Genomic DNA, 19,859 nt, shown 5'->3' with positions numbered 1-19,859 from the left:
TTGAGAAAAATCTGTCTTGAGGTCTTTCTGTTGCTCTGTTAGGAATATCTTCTCATTGTTAGCGGACTCCTTCGGAGACAGTCCCAGGAGCCCTCGTGCCTCGGCACTCAGCTTGAGCAGTGGGAGTGTCCCTAGGGGACAGACACCCATGACTGTGAGAATAATATTTTGTCATTTTTTATTGGAGTAAAATATACATCTATAATATGGGTTATTTTAACCATGGGTAAAGTTCAGTGGCATTAAACACATTCATGATGTTGTGTAACCATTACCATTAATCTTTACCCAACGCTTGGGGATGATGGTGATTTTTAAAAGCTTATTCTCTGGGCACCTTGTGGCTCAGTCAGTTGAGTGTCTGACTCTTGGTTTGGGCTCGGGTCACGATCCCCAAGTCGTGGGATCAAGCCCCACTTCAGGCTCCGCGCTGAGCATCAAGCCTGCTTGGGATTCTCTCTGTCTCCCTTTGCCCCTCCCCCGCTCTTGCATGTACATTCTCTCTCTCTCTCGCACGCTCTCAAAAAATAAATACAATAAAATAAAGGAAAATAAAATCTTATTCTTATGTGTTCATGCTGTTGCAGGGACCCTGCTTAAAATATTTCCTCATCAGCCAGGTCAGTTGTCAAGTTGTCCATTCCACCACAGACTCTTACTCTATCACAGAACTTACTAGAGTTTCAAACAGCTGTTTCTTCCTGAGTTGGTTTTCAGCCATTGTTCCAAGCCGTCATGTTGATCCTGAGCCTGATACCTCATGTATTGGTGACCTTCCTGGGTTCACAACACCTGCAGATTTGATTAGCTGGTCTTAATGACCTCTGAGAATCTACCATGTAAGAAATAATGAGAAACTAGCCAGGACACTCAGTGGCATTTAGGTTGACAATTCATGAGGAAGGTCAAGTGCATGTCATGTAATGTGGCACACTTATCTCTGCCGAACATCCCTCCTCAAGATTCCTCCTTCCAAGGCCCGCCACGCTGCAGAGACACAGGACTTTTCTGCGTCTGTTGACAACCATGGAAGCTGATCCTGTGGGCCAGGCCATCTCCAGGACAATCACAGGAAGTTGTTCCATGCCTGGGACAAGTCTTAGCTGTATCTGGCAGCGAACAGAAGGTTACAGGCCATCAGGCTGAAGGGTCACCAGCAATCCCAGGGCTACTGGCACTGAGCCAGGACAAAGAGGAGCAGTGTAACGGGCTCCTGGAAATTCCCGACCCGCTGCCCTTGGGTCCCATGGCTTTTGCGGTCCCCTTTGGCAAGGAAGTAGAAGGCGGGGAGAAAGTGGAACATTATTCAGAATTCTGTTTGTTTGATGATTTTCACCTTTTGCAACCCATAAACACGCCCCAAACTTCCTGAGTATTTTCATGGCGAAGCCATTGGGAAGAGAATGGGGGAACTTCAGGTCGTTACCAACTGCTCCCCGCATCCAAGATCCCTGGGGGCCGTACAAATGGCGGCGGTGATTGACTCGTTAGCTAGCATTTACGAAGCCCACATCAACGGCAAGACAACAACAAGAAAAAGCCAGTGGGGGGAACCTGCTCGTAGAGGAACAGTGATGAGGAAGGATGTAAGAGGAAATGAAAAGTCAGTCCGTAAATCAGACAAGGGCCAGTCTTATTTGTCTTTGCTTTTTTTTCCTCCCCGTCTTCTGATCTCTAGAGAAGAGTGCATGTAAAGGGACAGAAATATTCCACTTTGGAAGACAGCTAAATCAGGGGAAATGCTTCTGATAGTTTTGTGGGATAAAACAGTCTTTGCTGAGAGGGCTCAGACACGTGACTTGCAGGGCACTGCTGTGTCACTGTTTCCCTCCAGATGCCTCCCAGGAAGCTGCAGGAGTGGCCGGATCAGCCAGCTGGAAAACCTGCCCGGTGACATGTTCAGATAGCTTCCCGGGTCACCGACCAACTCCTACTGTTTTTGCTTTTCTTGAATTTCAACTAATTTTTGTTCAACTTCTTAAGTTATAGAGTGTTGTTTAAAACTTTTTTTTAATGTTTGTTTATTTTTGAGAGGCAGAGAGAGACAGTGCCGGCAGGGGATGGGCAGGGAGAGAGGGGGACACAGAATCCAAAGCAGGCTCCAGGCTCCACGCCGCCAGCACAGAGCCAGACATGGGACTCGAACTCACGAACTGAGAGATCATGACCTGAGACAAAGTCGGACGCTTCACTGACTGAGCCACGCAGGCTTCCCAAGTTACAGAGTGTTCTTGGACACTGAAGGGGGAGTGATGAAACTTGCATTAATGAACGAGACACTTGGAAAAATTCACTGTTCTGGAAAAATTCACTGCTTTGAGCGCTTCACAGGATTATGAGTAAAAGTGGATAAACTGGTAAGAGAAAGGAATGCCACTGGTGGCAGCTCCTGTGCCGCTGTCCCACGCAGAGCACTCTGAGCAGTCGGTACCACATTGCACAGTGACGGTGTCTGCACATTTGTAAACCAGAGCCTGCCATTCAACGTGGAGGCCTCCCTCCATTGTGGTCACGTGCCCTTGGTGGGCCGGGACTAGCAATTCCGCGTCTTCCACCGGCTGGTGCCACCGCTCCAGCTTCACCGACTGTCGCTCCTACCGTCTCGGCGGTTGCAAATTCATCCACGCAGCACATCCCATCAGTGCACTAGGCCCACGAGACCACTGTGAGCATTGTAGAAGCAGAGCCTGCGTCGTAGTTCTCTCTGTCCCCAGCACGCTTCCCGTTCGGTGACTGTAAGTGTGGACACACGTGGAGTGAAGGCAAGCATGTTTTTTTTTTTTTTTTTCTTCAACGTTTTTTTTTTTTAATTTATTTTTGGGACAGAGAGAGACAGAGCATGAACAGGGGAGGTGCAGAGAGAGGGAGACACAGAATCGGAAACAGGCTCCAGGCTCCGAGCCATCAGCCCAGAGCCTGACGCGGGGCTCAAACTCACGGACCGCGAGATCGTGACCTGGCTGAAGTCGGACGCTTAACCGACTGCGCCACCCAGGCGCCCCAAGGCAAGCATGTTTTGTGCACACCCCCTCTGCCAGCTTTCTGTACTCTCTTGACTTCTTTTGGGTTGAGGATGTTTTTGTAAGCTTATTTAGAAACATCATTAGATCCCCAGGAGGCTGGTGGCCTTCTGTTGTTCCCCTAGTGTCTCTATCTTACACAACCAGTAAATGACATCGGGAACATCCGAGAGCTGCTGCAGGCTTCCCCTGTCGCACATGCACACGCGCGCCTGTGGGCGCGTCAGTGCACTTTCATCAGCCGTAGTTTCGCGTGACCGCCACCGCTGTCAGTATGTAGATCTGTTCCAACATGGGGGTCCTTCCCATTCCCCCTTCACGGCCACAGCGCTAGTCTGTCCGCTGCGCCACAAGCCCACATCAACAATGCACTGCAGGTACTTCAGGGACCAGCAATACCAAAGGGTCGAAACCTAGCTCCCAGTGCAGCCACATGGAGGTCCTGTTCCTTCAGCCTGACTTGGGAAGCCTGGCTGCGAAGGCAGGTTGTGGACCCATCCTGTGTGTATGTGGAGGAAATGATTTCATAGCTTTGGGATTTCACCACTGCAGAGGGGGCAGGGGGCCAATTCCGCCGAAACAAAGGGACAGTAATCACTCTGGCCAGAAAAGCAGTTTAAACCAGAGGTGTCTCTTTACAGCCTTGGAGACTTTCAGGATGTTTCTCCGTTCATTTCAGTGTTTTTTGACAATGGACATAATCCAGACAGGCCACTTCAATTTTATGGGAGTGAATTCTGGAGCACAAGAAGTGAAATTGCTATAACCTGGCCAGGTTTATCTCACTTTGCAAGTAAAACCAAGCGCACAAATCAAATGTTCAGACTTCTAAGGTGTCTCCTTTGTAAACTCCAACCTTGATAATCTGTCTCAATAGCTGATAAAAGCTCATGTTAGGTTTGCTTAACTGATCACTTTCACACCCCAATTTAATCCTGAACAGGCCGCTGCAGTGTCTGGATAGAGCATTTACTGTGTTTGATTTAAAAGTCTGGTACCAAGCCTTGTGTGACTGCCTCTCATCCAGCTTAGAGATCACATCTGCCTGGTTCACCATCACATCCCAGTCTCTTGCCGCATAAATGTGTCATGAGTGAATCTTGGTGATTAGGTTTGTTATGAACCCACAAAAATAGTCATTTTTCTCAAGACTAGTATTTTTAAGTTGATTATTTATTTTGAGGGAGAGAGAAAGAGAACATGCAAGTGGAGGAGAGACAGGGAGAGAGATAATCCCAAGCAGGCTCCCGCTGTCAGTGCAGAGCCCCACGTGGGGCTCAGTCCTATGAACCATGAGATCATGACCTGAGTGGAAATCAAGAGTTGGACGCTTAACTGACTGAGGCCCCTCTAGGCGCCCCTCTCAAGAGTAATATTGTATATATTTTTAAACTTTATTTATCTTAAAAAAAAATTTGTTTAACGTTTATTTATAATTTTTGGGAGAGAGGGACAGAGCGTGAGCCGGGAAGGGGCAGAGAGAGAGGCAGACACAGAATTAGAAGCAGGCTCCAGGCTCTGAGCTGTCAGCACAGAGCCCGACGCGGGGCTTGAACCCACGAACCGCGAGATCATGACCTGAGCTGAAATTGGATGCTTAACCAACTGAGCCACCCAGGTGCCCTGCCAACCACATTCTTCCTGAGCTTCTGTGAATAATTAGGCCATGTTTGTTAGTCTTGATCATTCAAAGGCTTCTTGTTAAGCTTTCTTTGGGCAAGTCTAGAGCGCCTCCACTCCAGGGCTGGTTTGGCCTATTCCAACTCTAAGCTGTGGCCTTTCCAGAGTCTCTCCTGAGTGTTTCAGGTTTTTCCACTCTAACTGGTCAGAAGTCAGACATGTCCCAGCCCTGGTAGGTGTTCAGTTCGTGGGTCCCTGGTCGTTGTTTTTGGATTTGTGTTTCGGTTCACCTCATGGAGTTTCGCTGTACACGTGCTGTCATTAGTACGGGTCTTGTGGGGCGGTTCCTCTGTAGGCTTCTGGAACTCTTTCCTTACCTAGCTTCCTCCTCTCTGGCCCTGTTCCCTGCAAATTTCAGCCACCTCAACCATCCAGAATTTTTATCTCTGTCTTCTCAACTCTGCAAGACTGCTGTGCTCTGTTTAGGACCCCCTCCCCTCACTGTCATGGTCTAGAAATGGGCCTGGAAGCCGAAAGCCAGGATGGTCCATGGGCTTACCTCTTTCGTTTCTTTTCTCATACGGGTCACAGCCCTGCACTGACTGTCGTCCAGTGTCTAAAAGCACTCGTTGCATCTACTTGGTCTAGTTGGTTTTATGGGTAGGGGGTAAGTTCAGTGCCAGTTCTACACTGGTGTGGCTGGAAGTGGAGTGATTTGAATGTGTACCAATGGTTGAGGAACATATCTGTTTGCTGGAGCTGCTGTGACAAAGTGCCACAGATTGGGTGGCTTAAACAACAGAAATGTATTGTCTTACGATTTAAGAAGCTAGAAGTCTGGGATCAAGATGTCGGCAGGGCCGGGAGGAAGGATCCATCCCGAGGCCTCTCTCCTGGCTGATTAGCTGGCTGATAGCCATCTTCCCTCTCTGCCTCTTTGTGATATATTCCTTCTATGCATGTGTGCACATTTTCCCCTTAGCTCCCACACTAATAGCGTCATTTTAACTTGTTAAAGATTCTGTCTCCAAATCCAGTCACACTCTGAGGGCCTGGGGGTTGGGACTTCAGCATATGAATGGGGGGGTGGGGGGATCTAACTCAACCCATCCTAGGGAAGTTGAGATTCCACCCCAGGCTCGCTGGCACTTGGGCTTTTCTTTGACCCGGCGGGTCACTGTCTACCAAGAACCAAACTACGAGGTGTTTGTAAATTATGAAGTCAGGAAGTTGGGTTGGTTTAAGAGGAGAACAACACATAGCTTTTAGTCTTAGAAAGATGAGATTCAATTATTCCTTTAACACTTCCCTACAGATGAGCAGGCTTGTGATCCAGACACACCCTCCTGGAGGAGCTCAGTTTTAACCTTTCTCAGATTCGAGGAATGAGCACAAACACTTTTCCACAAGGTTACAGGATGTTGCAGGTTTTTCTTGTTGGAGATGATACGCATGGGGTGGTAATGAGTCAGCTTGGTGGCTGTGGCAGGAAAGGCTCATGGGAAACAGATTTTTGATTATCAGAGCTAGAAAAGCCCTCAGAACCATTGGTGCATGGGTTGCGGGGGTGGGGGTGGGGGTGGGGTATGCACTCCACAGGGGAGAAAGTTTCCCCAGGGCAAGCAGTGCCTTGTGCCCTGGTAACACACAGCCCCATCATCATTTTATAAGTTACTTTCAAATTGATAACGTTTCTCTGTCCATTTGTCATGGCTTCGCCGCAATCACAGCACACGGGAGGCAGGCCAGGGCATACTGGCTCCGTTTACACATGCTGAGGTTCGCAGCGGTCAAGTGCTCAAGGCCGCCCAGAAAGTGAGAAGCAGCATCCGAATTCAAAAGGAACCCCTTTTTTTGTACTCCATTTCTCTGTGAAGATGAGCATGTCCTGCACCGAGAGGATCTGGAAAGCAAAATCACTGTGCACACAATTAGCCAATTGAAACCACCCCATGAATTATGAATAACTTATAAACTGATGATGGCGCTGCTTCTGGGACGTGTGCAGTGGAGGAGGTCCAAGGGGAGGGGGCGGACTTCAGGGCAGCCATGGAAGCTAGCGGTCCTGCACTTGTAAAAGGTAAAGAGCTCCTATGTGAGAAGAGACAGCAGCCCTCAAGCCCTCACGTCCTCTGTGAGTTCACCAGTCCTCCAGCATCCTTCCACCTGTTGTGCACAGTGCCTGGCACACAGTAGGTACTTAATAGCTGTTTATTGAGTGGGGGTGGCTGGGGGACTCAGCCGGTTAGGCATCTGACTCTTGGGTTCAGCTCAGCTCATGATCTCCCGGTTCTAGAGTCCCAGCCCCAAGTTGGGCTCTGTGCTGACAGTGCGGTGCCCGCTTGGGATTCTGTCTCCTCTCTCTCTGCCCCTGCCCCTGCCCCTGCCCCTGCCCCGTGCACTCTCTCTCGTAGAAGAAAGCACAAACCTAGCAACCCACATAAAACACGTATGTGGCTTGTGAATTATTATTATTATTAGCTGAGCCCTCGGTAGAAGCCCTCTTGTAACCAAAAGGATTTTAAACCAATTCACTCAGATGAGCGTCCCCTAGGCTCTATGATATAAAGTTTTCATCTCCTGGGTAGTCTGCCCCCCTTTTTCTTATTGTTTATGTGTGGAGGAACGTGGGCCTTTGAGATGCCGGATCTCCCCCCCGGGTCGGCTTGTGGTCGATCACACCCTCGTGCCATTTCGCTTCCTGAGCCAGCAAGTGTTGGTGCCTCATGCCTATAGCTGCTGATTCACAGGGGTGGCAAAATGGGGATATTCGAATTCTGTCATTTATTTTCCTTTCTGGGTCAGAACGCATTTATAAACAGGTGTTTGCCTTCATCTTCCCAGTGGGACGGCTTGTCGAGGAAGGGCAGCATAGTGATCGATTCTTTCCCTTTGTTTACCTGTTTGCATGATTAATGTCTTGGAACTGTTTCATTGTATCTTTTTTAAAAAGTTTATTTATTTTGAGGAGGAGAGAGAGAGAGAAGGGGAGACGGGGAGGGGCAAAGAGAGAGAGAGAATCCCCAGCAAACTCTGCACTGTCAGCACGGAGCCCGACGAGGGGCTGGAAATCACAAACCGTGAGATCATGACCTGAGGCCAAATCAAGACTCGGATGCTCAACTGGCTGAGCCACCCAGGCACCCGTCTTTAAGTTTATTTTTGAGAAATGTCTACATGCAACATGGGGCTTGAACTCATGATCCAGGCTGAGGCAGCCCAACGCCCCACGCTGTTTTATTGTAAAGAGCCTCACTTTTGCGTGGGCCGGCTGCTTTCAGGGCCTTTGTCGTGTGCACGCCTGGAAAGTGCACGACACACCTGGGGCCATGGCTCGACGTCGTCGGTAGAGACAGTGCTCCCAGGGGCCTGGCGTCTGCCTTTATTAGGGTCAAGGGGGGTGCGTAGGGTTTCAGGGGCCAGCTCCTGGGGAGTTTGACGCACAAGCGTGTGGAGAGAAAAAACAAGGGACCCAAACGGTCAGCTATCCAAATCAGCCGAGATGTGTACATTCAAGGCGCCTGGGTGGGGTCAGGGGACCTGCTCCGGGTGCAGTGGCGGGCTGGCCACATGCCCTTGGAGATGGTGTCTCTGCGGCGGACACCTCGGCAGCCCGAGCGGCGGCCAGACACTTGCAAGCAATTGTAGCGGAAGCCTTTCCACTAGCTGCTTCCTGGGCCCTTCTTCAGCCTTGGCTTCCCCACCACTTCCTCCTGGAAGCTTCCCTGGGCCCCGCAATCGCATGTGTCTTTTGTGCATCCCCAGAGAATTTTGGCTTTCCGTGACCATAGGACTGACCTCCCAGACTGCAATCGTCTGTTTATCCCTCTGCCCACTTCCCCTGCCCCCCACGGCCCTGTGCCCCGGTCCCCTCTGTTTTCCCGGTGCCCACACGGTGTCAGCATATGAGCGGGCCACTGGGAGATGGCTGTTGAACAAATGAGTGACATTCAGACATGACCGTGTCATTCTCCTCTTGCGCTCATGCTGCTCCCAGCCGACCCTCCGCCCGTGCAGCCACTGCCACGGCTTGAGATCCCTTCCCCACCCTGGCTCTCGCCCAATTCTCTGTCTCCATCATCGGGCAGGATGCACAGCGATTCTTGCTATTACTTTTATCCCCCCCTCAAACTGCTCTTAAAGGATGAGAAATCTGTTCCCATAAAACTAAGAACAATTAAGTTGACACTTGGTTCTGCACTCCGTTTGACTTCCTCTTTTAGAATCAGTTTGGGGAAGTACAACAAAGTTCCTGTTCACATTTCCCTACCACAGTAGCCTTTGGAAAGTTCGGGCTGCCCCAGGCTCCCCGTGAAAGCTTTCCTTAGTGGGTACACATGGCATTCCCTGGTCCCCTGGACCCTTCCCTGGGCCTGCCCTGCATCCCTGTTTGCCCGATTTCCCATCCCCCCATGTTCCGAACTGCACAGTGACACTTGAGCACTTCTGTTCAGTGGCTTTACCTCATCTGATGCCATGTTTCTGCGACAGGAGTTTATTGAATCATGCATTTTCCTGTCTTTCCTGAATCATCCCCATGAGCACACAAACGTGCTGTTATGTTTCTAATCTTTGACGATGAGGGCTTAATCGCACTGCTCTGTCCCTCTTCTGAGTGGCCAAACCTCGCCTCAGAGAGGCGAAACCAAGGCCGGGTGCACCTGCCAAGTGCCTGTTCCCTCCTTGTCCCAACCCAGCGCGGAGTGCCTGCCCCATTGCCGCAGCCTCACAGGGGTTTTCGGAGGCATAACGGTAGATCTCTTGTGATGACTGGCCTTTCCCCTTTCAATCGGCGCTTGATTGGGTTCTCTGCTGCCTCGGGTCTCCAGTTCCCTAGGCAGTGAGGGAGCTGAGAACTCTCCCAGATGGTGGCCTGTCGTTCTACAGGGGTCTCTTGGTCTCAGCTGGTGGCTTTATAAATGTGTCAGGCCCAAGAAGCTAGAGATAGAAAGGACTTCCTGTCCCAGTGGTCACCATGCCTCCTGGCAGAAGCCCTCACTTCCTGCTGTCGCACACACCACCGCTCAGAGGAGCTAACCACAGCTATAAATCTGCCCCTTGCACTTGCCAACTGCAGCATCAAGTGTCTCCGCTGGAAAACAGCCCCACCGTCGGCCTGTCGGCCTGCTCCCCTGGTCTGTGTCTGGTTCTCCACAGCAGAACACAGGGTGCCCTAATGTAAGAAAATGGACGGCTTTTTAAAAATTTTTTTAAATGTTTTTATTTATTTTTGAGACAGAGCATGAGCAGGGAGGGGCAGAGAGAGAGGGAGACAGAATCTGAAGCAGGTTCCAGGCTCTGAGCTGTCAGCACAGAGCCCGACGCGGGGCTCAAACTCACGAACCATCAGACCGTGACCTGAGCCGAAGTCGGATGCTCAACTGACTGAGCCACCCAGGCACCCTGAAAATGGACGACTTTGAGGAAGGGCCTTACTTCCTTCTCCCTGGCTTCAGGAGATGGTGGGGAAGTTAACAGCGAAGACTGCTTGGAATGGCAGGGCCATGGTCAATTGCCAATACGTCTTTTCCTAGGTCTCATACCCAAGGAGGCAGCTCATTCCAGGTCAGGGGACAGTGGGGACTGAGGAGCTCCAGGGGCATGCAAAGCATCTTCCCACCTCCCGGTGCTGGTTTCTCTGGAGCATCATTCTCTTTTTTGGGTGTGGATCAGGTGAAGCGTGATCATTTTACCTCAATGCTTGGCTCTCTCCTTTCAGCTGTCACAGTGCTTGTCAGCAGGCTGTGAAAGCTTAAGCCACATGGTTCCTGCCCTGCACCTCCCCCCGCCTGCCTGGACGACAAGCAAACCACACCTATTTTCCAATGCCCCCTAGGACATCCCGATTCCTGGTTTGGGACACACTGTGGTTTAGGACGGAATGCTGGCTACACTCCCCCTCTTGACTGTTTTACTCCACATTCGTTACTCTGAACCTCAGTGTTCTCAGACATAAAATGTACGCACAGAGAAAGCAATTACCTTTCCCACAGGATAGTTTTGGAGCTTCAATGAGTTATGGTAAAGCAGTTGGGGGTTACAGAAAGACGGTCAGAAACTTCAGATGATGGTAATCCTCTCTCCTGTCAAATGTGTATGATTTTTCTTTTCTTGTTGAGCAATTCTCTAGAAGTTAAATAACGTTAGCTAATACCGACAACAGTGGGCACTCACGATTTGTACCTGATTTTTGCGTCCAATCTTGGCTTTGGGATTCAGATAGATAGTGCTAAGAAGGCTTTCTTCTCATTCGTTACTAAGTTTTTTTTTTTTTTTTTTTTTTGTAAGCATGAACACATGTGCATTGATGTGACACTCCTCAGCTGCATCAGTTGGGATGATTGTATAGATCTGGTCCTCTGACCCGTGGGCACGAATGCCATTGCTGCAGTCCCCAGTGATGAGCCATCCTTAAAATCATTGAATAAAGTGGGCTTGTACATGGTGTACTAGCCACTTAATGCAAAGCTGGGTGGACGTTGCATTTCACTGTTAGGGTGGTTGATCTGCTTCTCTGCTGTCCTTGTCATGAAACAGGTTCTCGGCAGAGCTGGAGAAGCCCATGCCGTGGGTCCGGTAACTTCTTGTCGAATTGCCTCCCTGCAGGCCTGGCGCAAGCGCTGGTTCGTCCTCCGGCGGGGCCGCATGAGCGGCAGCCCGGACGTCTTGGAGTACTACAGGACCAAGCACTCGAGCAAGCCCATCCGTGTGATCGACCTCAGCGAGTGTGCAGTGTGCAAGCACGTGGGCCCCGGCTTCGTCCGGAAGGAATTTCAGAATAACTTCGTGTTCATTGTCAAGACCGCTTTGCGTACATTCTATCTGGTGGCTAAGACCGAAGTAGAAATGCTGGTGTGGGTGTACAGCATCAGTCAGGTCTGCAACTTCGGCCAACTGGAGGATGGTGCGGGTGAGAGCAGGGCCGGGGTTCCCGTGAGCCGGGGGCGGCCTGGGGCATGTGATGCACCCTGGAGCACTTCTGCGGGAAAACACATCACCATGCCAACCCCACCTCCTCAAGGGTATTCGCACGGGCTCCTTGATATCAGAATTGTTCCCACAAAGTACGGTTCTAGAAGCTGCTTCCTTTCACCTGGTTCTAGGTTTCAGGCCCCAGTGTGCACACACTGAGCATGACAAGTGACTTTGGTGGCCTTGAAGCCACTCCGTAGCTTTTGCAGTAAAAGTAGAATGTGGGTGAGGATGTCCCGTAGGGCTGTGAGTTTCCCCATGCTGTTGCGGCTGCTGATTTCCCAGAAATATTAAATACCACTGTTTTTCCAACATTCGTGGAAGTCTAGCTTTTCTGTTGTCTAGTGGGTTGTTCGGCACTGGATGCTAGAACAGAACTCATAGGCAGGGAAGAATTTGTCCTGTCTCCAATTGTCTCAAGGTCAGCTCAGGGCAAGTTAGCTCTGACATTGCTCTGGGCTACGTCTGGGTTCTTTCTCCTGTTCGCTCTCTCTGTCACTTACTCTCTCGCTCTCATACGGATCCACGCACACGTAGTGTCCTTTCTATGTAATATACTGGCTGTACCGCATCTAGGGTTACAATCCACTCACCTTCACGGACTTTGCTGTTGAGCCCCTGGCATCATTGCACCACGCCCTGATCCTCAACCTGTGCGACCTTGAATCTGACTTCTAGCACGTTAGTCTGGTAGACAAAACCTCAGTCCTAGATTCCACAGCTGACAGCATTACTGTGTGTTTATCACCTGCCGCTGAAACATGCCTCACACCGCTAGGTGGCGGTGGAGAGCCCGTCCGGCTCTCTTGGATGGCACAGAAGGGTGTGCTTCCTGAGGACAAAGTCCTGTTCTCTTCAGGAACCTGGGAAGCTTAGTAAGTGCAGCTAGCCATTCGGTTGCATTACTGAGCCTCGAGAGCACTCAAACCAAAGGAAATGAAGTGACGGCAAGCTTACTTGCAAAGCTGCAGTGAATCCTTCCTGGCTGGCGTCCAACAGTGAGCACACAAGCAGAGCCTCCCTGACCAACCCTGCCTGGCTCGCCACTCACTCTTCGCCACCCTTGTCCCTACCTTCAGCCCAAGCCAGATCCGTATTCATGTGCCACATTACACGTCTCTTCCGTGTCTTTCCTCATTCAGGAGTTACCCGGAAACAGCTAGATAACACGTGTCCTAGTGTCCAAAGACAAACAGGAACGAGTCAGGCACTGGGCAGAAGATGGAAGGTTCTGGTATGAAGTTGGAGGAAGCCAGAAACCACCCCCTATGGCCTTTATCATTCCCTGTAGCCCCCCGCCTTAGTTTTTAGAAGGTCGTAAGAGCAGAGTCCTCTCCATCTGAGAACCATGCCCGAAGGGCTTTCTCGTGGCTTCTCGCATAAAGTGTTTGGTTCCACATGCGACAATCATAGGTAGTCAACACATCGTGAGTACTCTGGCCAGGAACTCTGTTACATGCTTTTGTGTTTTAACTCCTCTTATCCCCGGACCGATTTTGTGGCGTGTGTACTATTAGCATCTCCACTTTGCAAAGAAGGAAACTTGCAGCCAGCGGGTAACTTAACCATAAGTCTCAACAGCCAGATAGTGGAGCCTGGACTTGAACTCAGGCAGTTCTGGGCCACTCTGACTCAGGAATCCAGGACGTCTGCCAACTTGGTTCAAAGGGGAAGTAAAAGCAGCCTTTTCACTGGAAGCTTCTGAATGTCGCGCTTCTTTTTTTTTTTTTAATTTTTTTTTCAACGTTTTTCTATTTATTTTTGGGACAGAGAGAGACAGAGCATGAACGGGGGAGGGGCAGAGAGAGAGGGAGACACAGAATCGGAAACAGGCTCCAGGCTCCGAGCCATTGGCCCAGAGCCTGACGCGGGGCTCGAACTCACGGACCGCGAGATCGTGACCTGGCTGAAGTCGGATGCTTAACCGACTGCGCCACCCAGGCGCCCCTGAATGTCGCGCTTCTTGAGAAATGCTGGCTTTACCAGCCATCACACTCTATTTCTTTCTTTTCTCTTCCTTACACATCGTTGACGGTATTATTTATGTTTTATTTGTCTGTCTCCTCTAATGGACTGTAGATTCCAGTGAGGGCAGGGTCTTTGTCTCGGCAGAGTTAGAACAGTTCTGGGCACATAGTAGGTGCAATAGTAGATATTCTCTGTGGACATAGACATGTATATCTATATGCACACACATACATATATGCACGTGCGCATATGTAAGTACATGCATATTTATTGTGCATAAACGTACGTGCACGTATACGTATTTGTGGAGTGCATAAATAGTAACGCAGGTCTACGGCTGCGAGCTATAAAGAAGCTGTGAGTGGACTCTGTTACCGCAGATTTTGAGGCCAAGAATGCTTGGCTTTTTTTACTCTTAATTGATTCAACACTTCGTTCTTGGAACATTGGCCTTCTTCCCCAGACATTGTTTATAGCTCGGGGAAATGGTCTCCTCCATCAGTACAAACACCAGCTGTGATTCGCATCTTCTATTTGGCTGTCGCAGGAGTCGTGAGTGAGTGCTAAAGCCGTTCTCAAACGTTAACCCAGGAAATGATTTCTCCAGCAGATTCTGTGGACAGCTTCTCGCGCATGCCCCCCTCCCTGCAGCCAGCCCCTGCCAGCTTCCTGCCCGCGACCCACGCCGTCAGCTCCTCCTTGCCGAGTGACAACCTGAGCACAAACACCGGTGCCACTGAGGAAAGCAGGAGTGAGTCCGAGTCTCTCTCCCTTCCTGATTATCTGATTCTGTCCGACTGTGAGACCGGAAGACCACGTCACACCAGGTATGCTCGTGTGCGCGTCTCTGCACGTTTGTGGAAGGTCCGCCGCCTTCTCTGGCGGGCTCTGTCATGCACACAGCCTCCGTGTGCCTGACCACTCAGGACACAGCAGCGCCTTCTAGCGGGCATGTCTCCCCTCGCCTCTTCCTGCTGCAGCCAAGGTGTAGGGACACGGGAGCCACGGTGAGGGATGAGTCCTGCATTCCAGCACTGCGGCTTTCGTTTCCAACCTCGCATTTTCCTACGTATCCCACACTGAGATGATGGCGAAAACCAACAAACCGTTTTTTCCTGCATCCAAGGCCTGGTGAGGGTTGCAGAGGGAGAGAGGCATGGGAGAGAGGCCAGCGTGGGTTTTATCTATTGGTAGATGGCTTTTTTTTTTTTTTTTTTAGTTTATTTGTTTGTTTTGAGAGAGAGAGCGACAGAGAGCGGGAGGGGTGGAGAAAGAGAGAGACAGAATCCCAACGAGGCTCCACTCTATCAGCGCAGAGCCCGACATGGGGTTCGGACCCACAACCTGCGAGATCATGACTTGAGCCGAAATCAAGAGTCAGAGGCTCAACCCACTGAGCCGCTCAGGCGCCCTGGCTTTCTTTTTCTGATTTCTGCCAGGGACTTGCTTCATTTCAGTCAAATTTATATGCTTTTCTTCCCTCAGTCTACCCACCAGATGTGATAGCTGGTCAAACTCAGACCGCTCGTTGGAACAGAGTTCATTTGATGACGTTTTTGTTGACTGCCTGCAGCCCGCGCCCCCCAGTAACTTGGTCCACCCCTCACGCCATGGGAATGGATCTCAGAAGGTGCCTTCCACGAAGCCTCAGGCTGCCCTGATATGGAGTAGAGATATCAATGGGCCAGCCAAGGACCACTTTTCTTCAGCATTGCTGGAAACTTCCTTAAACCCCACCGTTCAGGTAGATAAAAACCAAGGTTCCTTGCCCTGTGTGGTAAAAGAACCAGACATTGTGTCCAACGTGCCACCGCCCCGCCCCCCTAAGCCAAGCCATCTCTCTGAACGGCGCCAAGAAGAACAGGTCGTGTGGAGTGGGCATGGCGGCATCAAGAAGCCAGAGTGCACTATGGCAGCGAGAAGAATCTCTCTCTCTGGTTTAGATAACATGAGAACCTGGAAAGGTAAGTGTTGGATGCTAAACTCACGGTGAAGCCTGCCTCCTTTTACTCCTTGTGTCCACACGAGGGCACTGCAAGTGTCTGTTGCTCAAGCCGCTCCCGCCTGCCAGTAGGGCCAGGCCATTGGTGGAAGCACACAGCCCGAATGCTGGCAGTTCTCCTTCAAGCCCGGCCGCCGGCAGACACTTCGGTCTCGGTGGCTGCCGAAGGAAGTGGGAGCCCTTGTCCATTAGCCGTGTCCCTGTCCACGTGACGGGCTTCCCGCCTGAGACGAAGCTCCTGGTGTTTGTTTGGAGTCACTCAGGGTCCCACTCTATACAGAAGCTGAGATCTTTTGCCTCAGTTCAGCCAGATTCCGTTCTTTGGCCCTCACACGCATAGTGAGAACCGAGAGGGTAGACCCCAGCTCTTTGACTTTCCCACAATCCTGTCAACCCCATTCATCCCCCCACCTGACCTGTTCTTTCCAAGTGTCACTGGCCGGACGCTAGTGACGTAGCTGTGTACCAAGCTGTCAGCACCAAGGTAATGCTGACCCAGCCCTATCAGCTTGGTTTATTGGCATGCCCTCCTGGAGCCCTCTTTTGCCCTTTCCTGTAAAGCTGTTTTTTCTGATGGAGTTGCCTTGCTTCCCCCTCCCCCTTCATCTCTCGCCACTTTTCCAACCAAATATAATCGAAATAATCACTCCCACGCTGCTACCAGTGAGGTCCTATCTTAAAGGAATTATGCAAATTTCAGGAATACAAACTCATTTAAAATTGTAGAAATTTCTCATTCTGACTGAGGAGCTAAGTCACTCTGGCAAAGACCTCCCCTAGTGTCCCTAGTGATGTGACCTTTACATGTTACTCCTTTCGGACAACCTCAACGATATGAGGACATGCAGAGTACACAAAGGGTCTTTCTTTACATTTTTTTAAACGTTTATTCATTTTTTTGAGAGACAGAGAGAGACAGAGTGCGAGCAGGGGAGGGCAGAGAGAGGGAGACACAGAATGTGAAGCAGGCTCCAGGCTCTGAGCTGTCAGCCCACAGCCCAATGCGGGGCTCGAACTCACGAACTGTGAGACCATGACCTGAGCCGAAGTCAGACCCTTAACTGACTGAGCCACCCAGGCGCCCCGGGGTACACAAAGGGTCTTAATGAGCTAATGTGTGAATGGTGGGCAGAAAGGGAAAGCTGGAAGACTACATAAGCAGATTGTGGAAAGTGAAGTGACCAGACCAGTAGAATGATAGGATATGAAAATGAATCAAAAGTCTCAAATTGAAGGGGTGTCTGGCTGGTTCAGTCAGTGGAGCGTGTGACTCTTGATCTCGGGGTTGTGAGTTAGAGCCCCAAGTTGGGTATAGAGATTACTTAAAATCTTTAAAAAAACTCACCTTGGGGCGCCTGGGTGGCGCAGTCGGTTAAGCGTCCGACTTCAGCCAGGTCACGATCTCGCGGTCCGTGAGTTCGAGCCCCGCGTCGGGCTCTGGGCTGATGGCTCGGAGCCTGGAGCCTGTTTCCGATTCTGTGTCTCCCTCTCTCTCTGCCCCTCCCCCGTTCATGCTCTGTCTCTGTCTGTCCCAAAAATAAATAAAAAACATTAAAAAAAAAAAAAAAAAAACTCACCTTGAAGAACAAAAATATTGAAATAATTTAAAATTTCAACACATAAAACAATTAGGTTGTATTTTTTACATGAAGGCCAACAAAAAGCTAAAACTCATTAATATGGAGGTTTTGACCATGAAATAAAGACCAAAACAACAGTGATGGTTAGAAACAAAATGGATCCAATAAAGCAGAGGGAATACGTCAAATCAATTGTTCTGCCTTCCCCATTGAGGCCTGCCTGGAATCCAAGGTCGTGTGTGGCAACAGAGTGGGGTCAAGGTTCATTACTGTTCACGTGGATGTCTATCCAATGACCCAGTGCCATTGATTGGAAAGGCCCTTGAATTCCCCGCACTTTCCAGTGCCCCCTCTGTCACAAATGAAATGCTGCGTGTTGGGGGGTGGGGTTGCATCTCAGTTCTGCTTTCTCTCCCATTGGGCCCTGTGGTCCAGTCTGCACCAGTGTCACGCTCCCTTCGTTATTGACATTTCTGTATTGAAGTCTTCCTACCTGTTCTTAAAGAGTGCCATGCCTATTCTAGGCCAAGTTTAGAGTCAGCTGATCGCGTTCCAAGCATACATACACAAATATATTGAGGATTTGAGGAGGACTGCATTGTATCTAAAGACCAGTTTGTGAAGATTTGGCACCTATACAATGTTGAGGTTTTCAATTCATGAAGAGGAAATATCCTTCTATTTATATAGGTTTATATAAGTCTTATTTGATTTCTGTCTATAATTTGATACATTTTAGGGAAGCCTTGGGTATCTCTTATTAATGTGTTCCCATGTATTTCTTATTTTGAGAGAGAGAGAGAGAGACAGACAGACAGACAGACACAGAATCCCAAGCAGGCTCTGCACTATCAGCATGGAACCTGATGTGGAGCTTGAATTCATGAACGGCGAGATCATGACCTGAGCCTCAATCGAGTCAGAGGCTTAACTGACTGAGCCACCCAGGCGCCCCTAGCTTTTCTTTTTTAAAAATACTTATCTATTTATTTTGAGAGAGAGACAAAGAGCAGGTGTGTGTGCACAAGCAGGGGAGGGGCAGAGAGAGAGAGAGAGAGAGAGAGAGAGAGAGAGAGAGAGAGAGAATCCCAAGCAGGCTCTGCACTGATGGGGCTCGATCTCTCAAACCATGAGATCGTGACCTGAGCCAAGATCAAGAGTCAGACCCTTAACTGACTGAGCCCCCAGGTGCCCCTGTTATCTAGCTTTCCTAAACATGACCTGAGCTGAGGTCAGTCGCTTAAGCAGCTGAGCCACCCCAGCGCCCCCATTTCATCTTTTTTTTTTTTAAGATTTTATTTTTAAGTAATCTGTACACCCAATGTGGGGCTCAAACTTACAACCCCGAGGTCAAGCGTCGCACGCTCTACCGACTGAGCCAGCCAGGTGCTCCTTCATTTCATCTTTTACAACACCTATCTTCCATTTACTTTTTCTTCTGTCGCTGCTTCGGCTAGGGAGTCCAAGACATTGTTGAATAGGAGGGGCGGCAACAGGGATCCTTGTCTTATTCCTGGTCTCAGATGGAATGCTTCCAGCGTTTCACATTTATAATGTGGCTTGAAGATTTCTGTAGATACCATTCATACCGTTCATTAAAGACATTCTCTGATAACCTTACTTTGCTAAGTTATTTTGTTATTTTTGTTATTTTTTATTACTTATTTTTAAAGTTTATTTACTTTGTGTGTGAGAAAGAACTGGGGAGGGGCAGAGAGAGAAGGAGAGAGAGAATCCCAAGCAGGCTGTGCTCTGTCAGCGCAGAGCCCGACGCAGGGCTTGAACCCAAGAACAATGAGACCATTACCTGAGCCTAAACCAAGAGTTGAATGCTTAACCGACTGAGGCACCTAGGCACCCCAAGTGTTATATTTTGTAAATCATAAATGGATATTGAATTTGTTGAAACATTTTATGATCATACGATTTTTCTCTTTTATTCTCTTAAGATGTGAGGAAGTTTATTGGTTTTTTTAAGTTTATTCATTTATTTTGAGAGAGCAAGAGTGTGGGAGAGGCAGAGAGAGAGGGAGAGAGAGAATCCCAAGCAGGCTCTGCACTGCCAGCACAGAGCCCAACACAGGGCTCAAAGTCAGAAACCATGAGCTCATGTCCTGAGCCGAAATCAAGAGTTGGACGCTTAACCAACTGAGCCCCCAGGTGCCCCTTATTCGTTGATTTTTGAATGCCATACCTACTTCGCATTCCTTTTTTTTTTTTAATTAATTTTTTTTTTACATTTATTTATTTTTGAGAGGCGGAGTGAGACAAAGTAAGAACGGGGAGGGGCAGAGAGAGGGAGACACAGAATCCGAAGCAGACCCCAGGCTCTGAGCTGTCAGTGCAGAGCCCGATGCGGGGCTTGAACCCACAAACTGTGAGATCATGACCTGAGCTGAAGTCAGATGCTCAACTGACTGAGCTGCCCAGGGGCCCCCCACCTGCATTTCTGAAATAAACTCAACTTCATCATACAGGGTGCCCTTTCAATAAATTACTAGATTTGTTTGCTCATATTTTGTTTTGAACATGTTTTTTGATCTGAGGGAGGTTGTCCTATAATTTTCTTTTTTGTAATAAATATGTCAGGTTTTGGTTTAAAAAAAAAGGCTATGCAGACTTCGTAGAACAAACTAAGAAGTTTTCCTCCTTTTTATTCTTTGGAAAAATTTGTGTATGGTTGGTATTCTACCTTAG

The 19,859-nt window shown here is 49.5% G+C and overlaps 1 protein-coding gene across 3 annotated transcripts in view; it reads left to right on the top strand.

Annotated features, from left to right (window-relative positions):
• Nucleotides 1-19,859, top strand: part of GAB3 (GRB2 associated binding protein 3) — an 80,693-nt gene that overhangs the window by 28,229 nt on the left and 32,605 nt on the right. For 2 of the 3 annotated variants that reach the window (XM_058714483.1, XM_058714484.1), the window contains exons 2-4: nucleotides 11,247-11,550; nucleotides 14,191-14,407; nucleotides 15,066-15,544. In XM_058714483.1, the coding sequence (XP_058570466.1) occupies nucleotides 11,247-11,550; nucleotides 14,191-14,407; nucleotides 15,066-15,544 (1,000 nt within the window). Of the gene's footprint in view, nucleotides 1-6,654; nucleotides 9,819-11,246; nucleotides 11,551-14,190; nucleotides 14,408-15,065; nucleotides 15,545-19,859 lie in introns of those variants that run through there. The other variant, XM_058714485.1, reaches the window with a different exon arrangement.

The sequence above is a fragment of the Neofelis nebulosa genome, chromosome X (assembly GCF_028018385.1).
Source record: "Neofelis nebulosa isolate mNeoNeb1 chromosome X, mNeoNeb1.pri, whole genome shotgun sequence".
Taxonomy (NCBI): Eukaryota; Metazoa; Chordata; class Mammalia; order Carnivora; family Felidae; genus Neofelis; species Neofelis nebulosa.
This window is presented reverse-complemented; position numbering and strand designations above follow the sequence as displayed.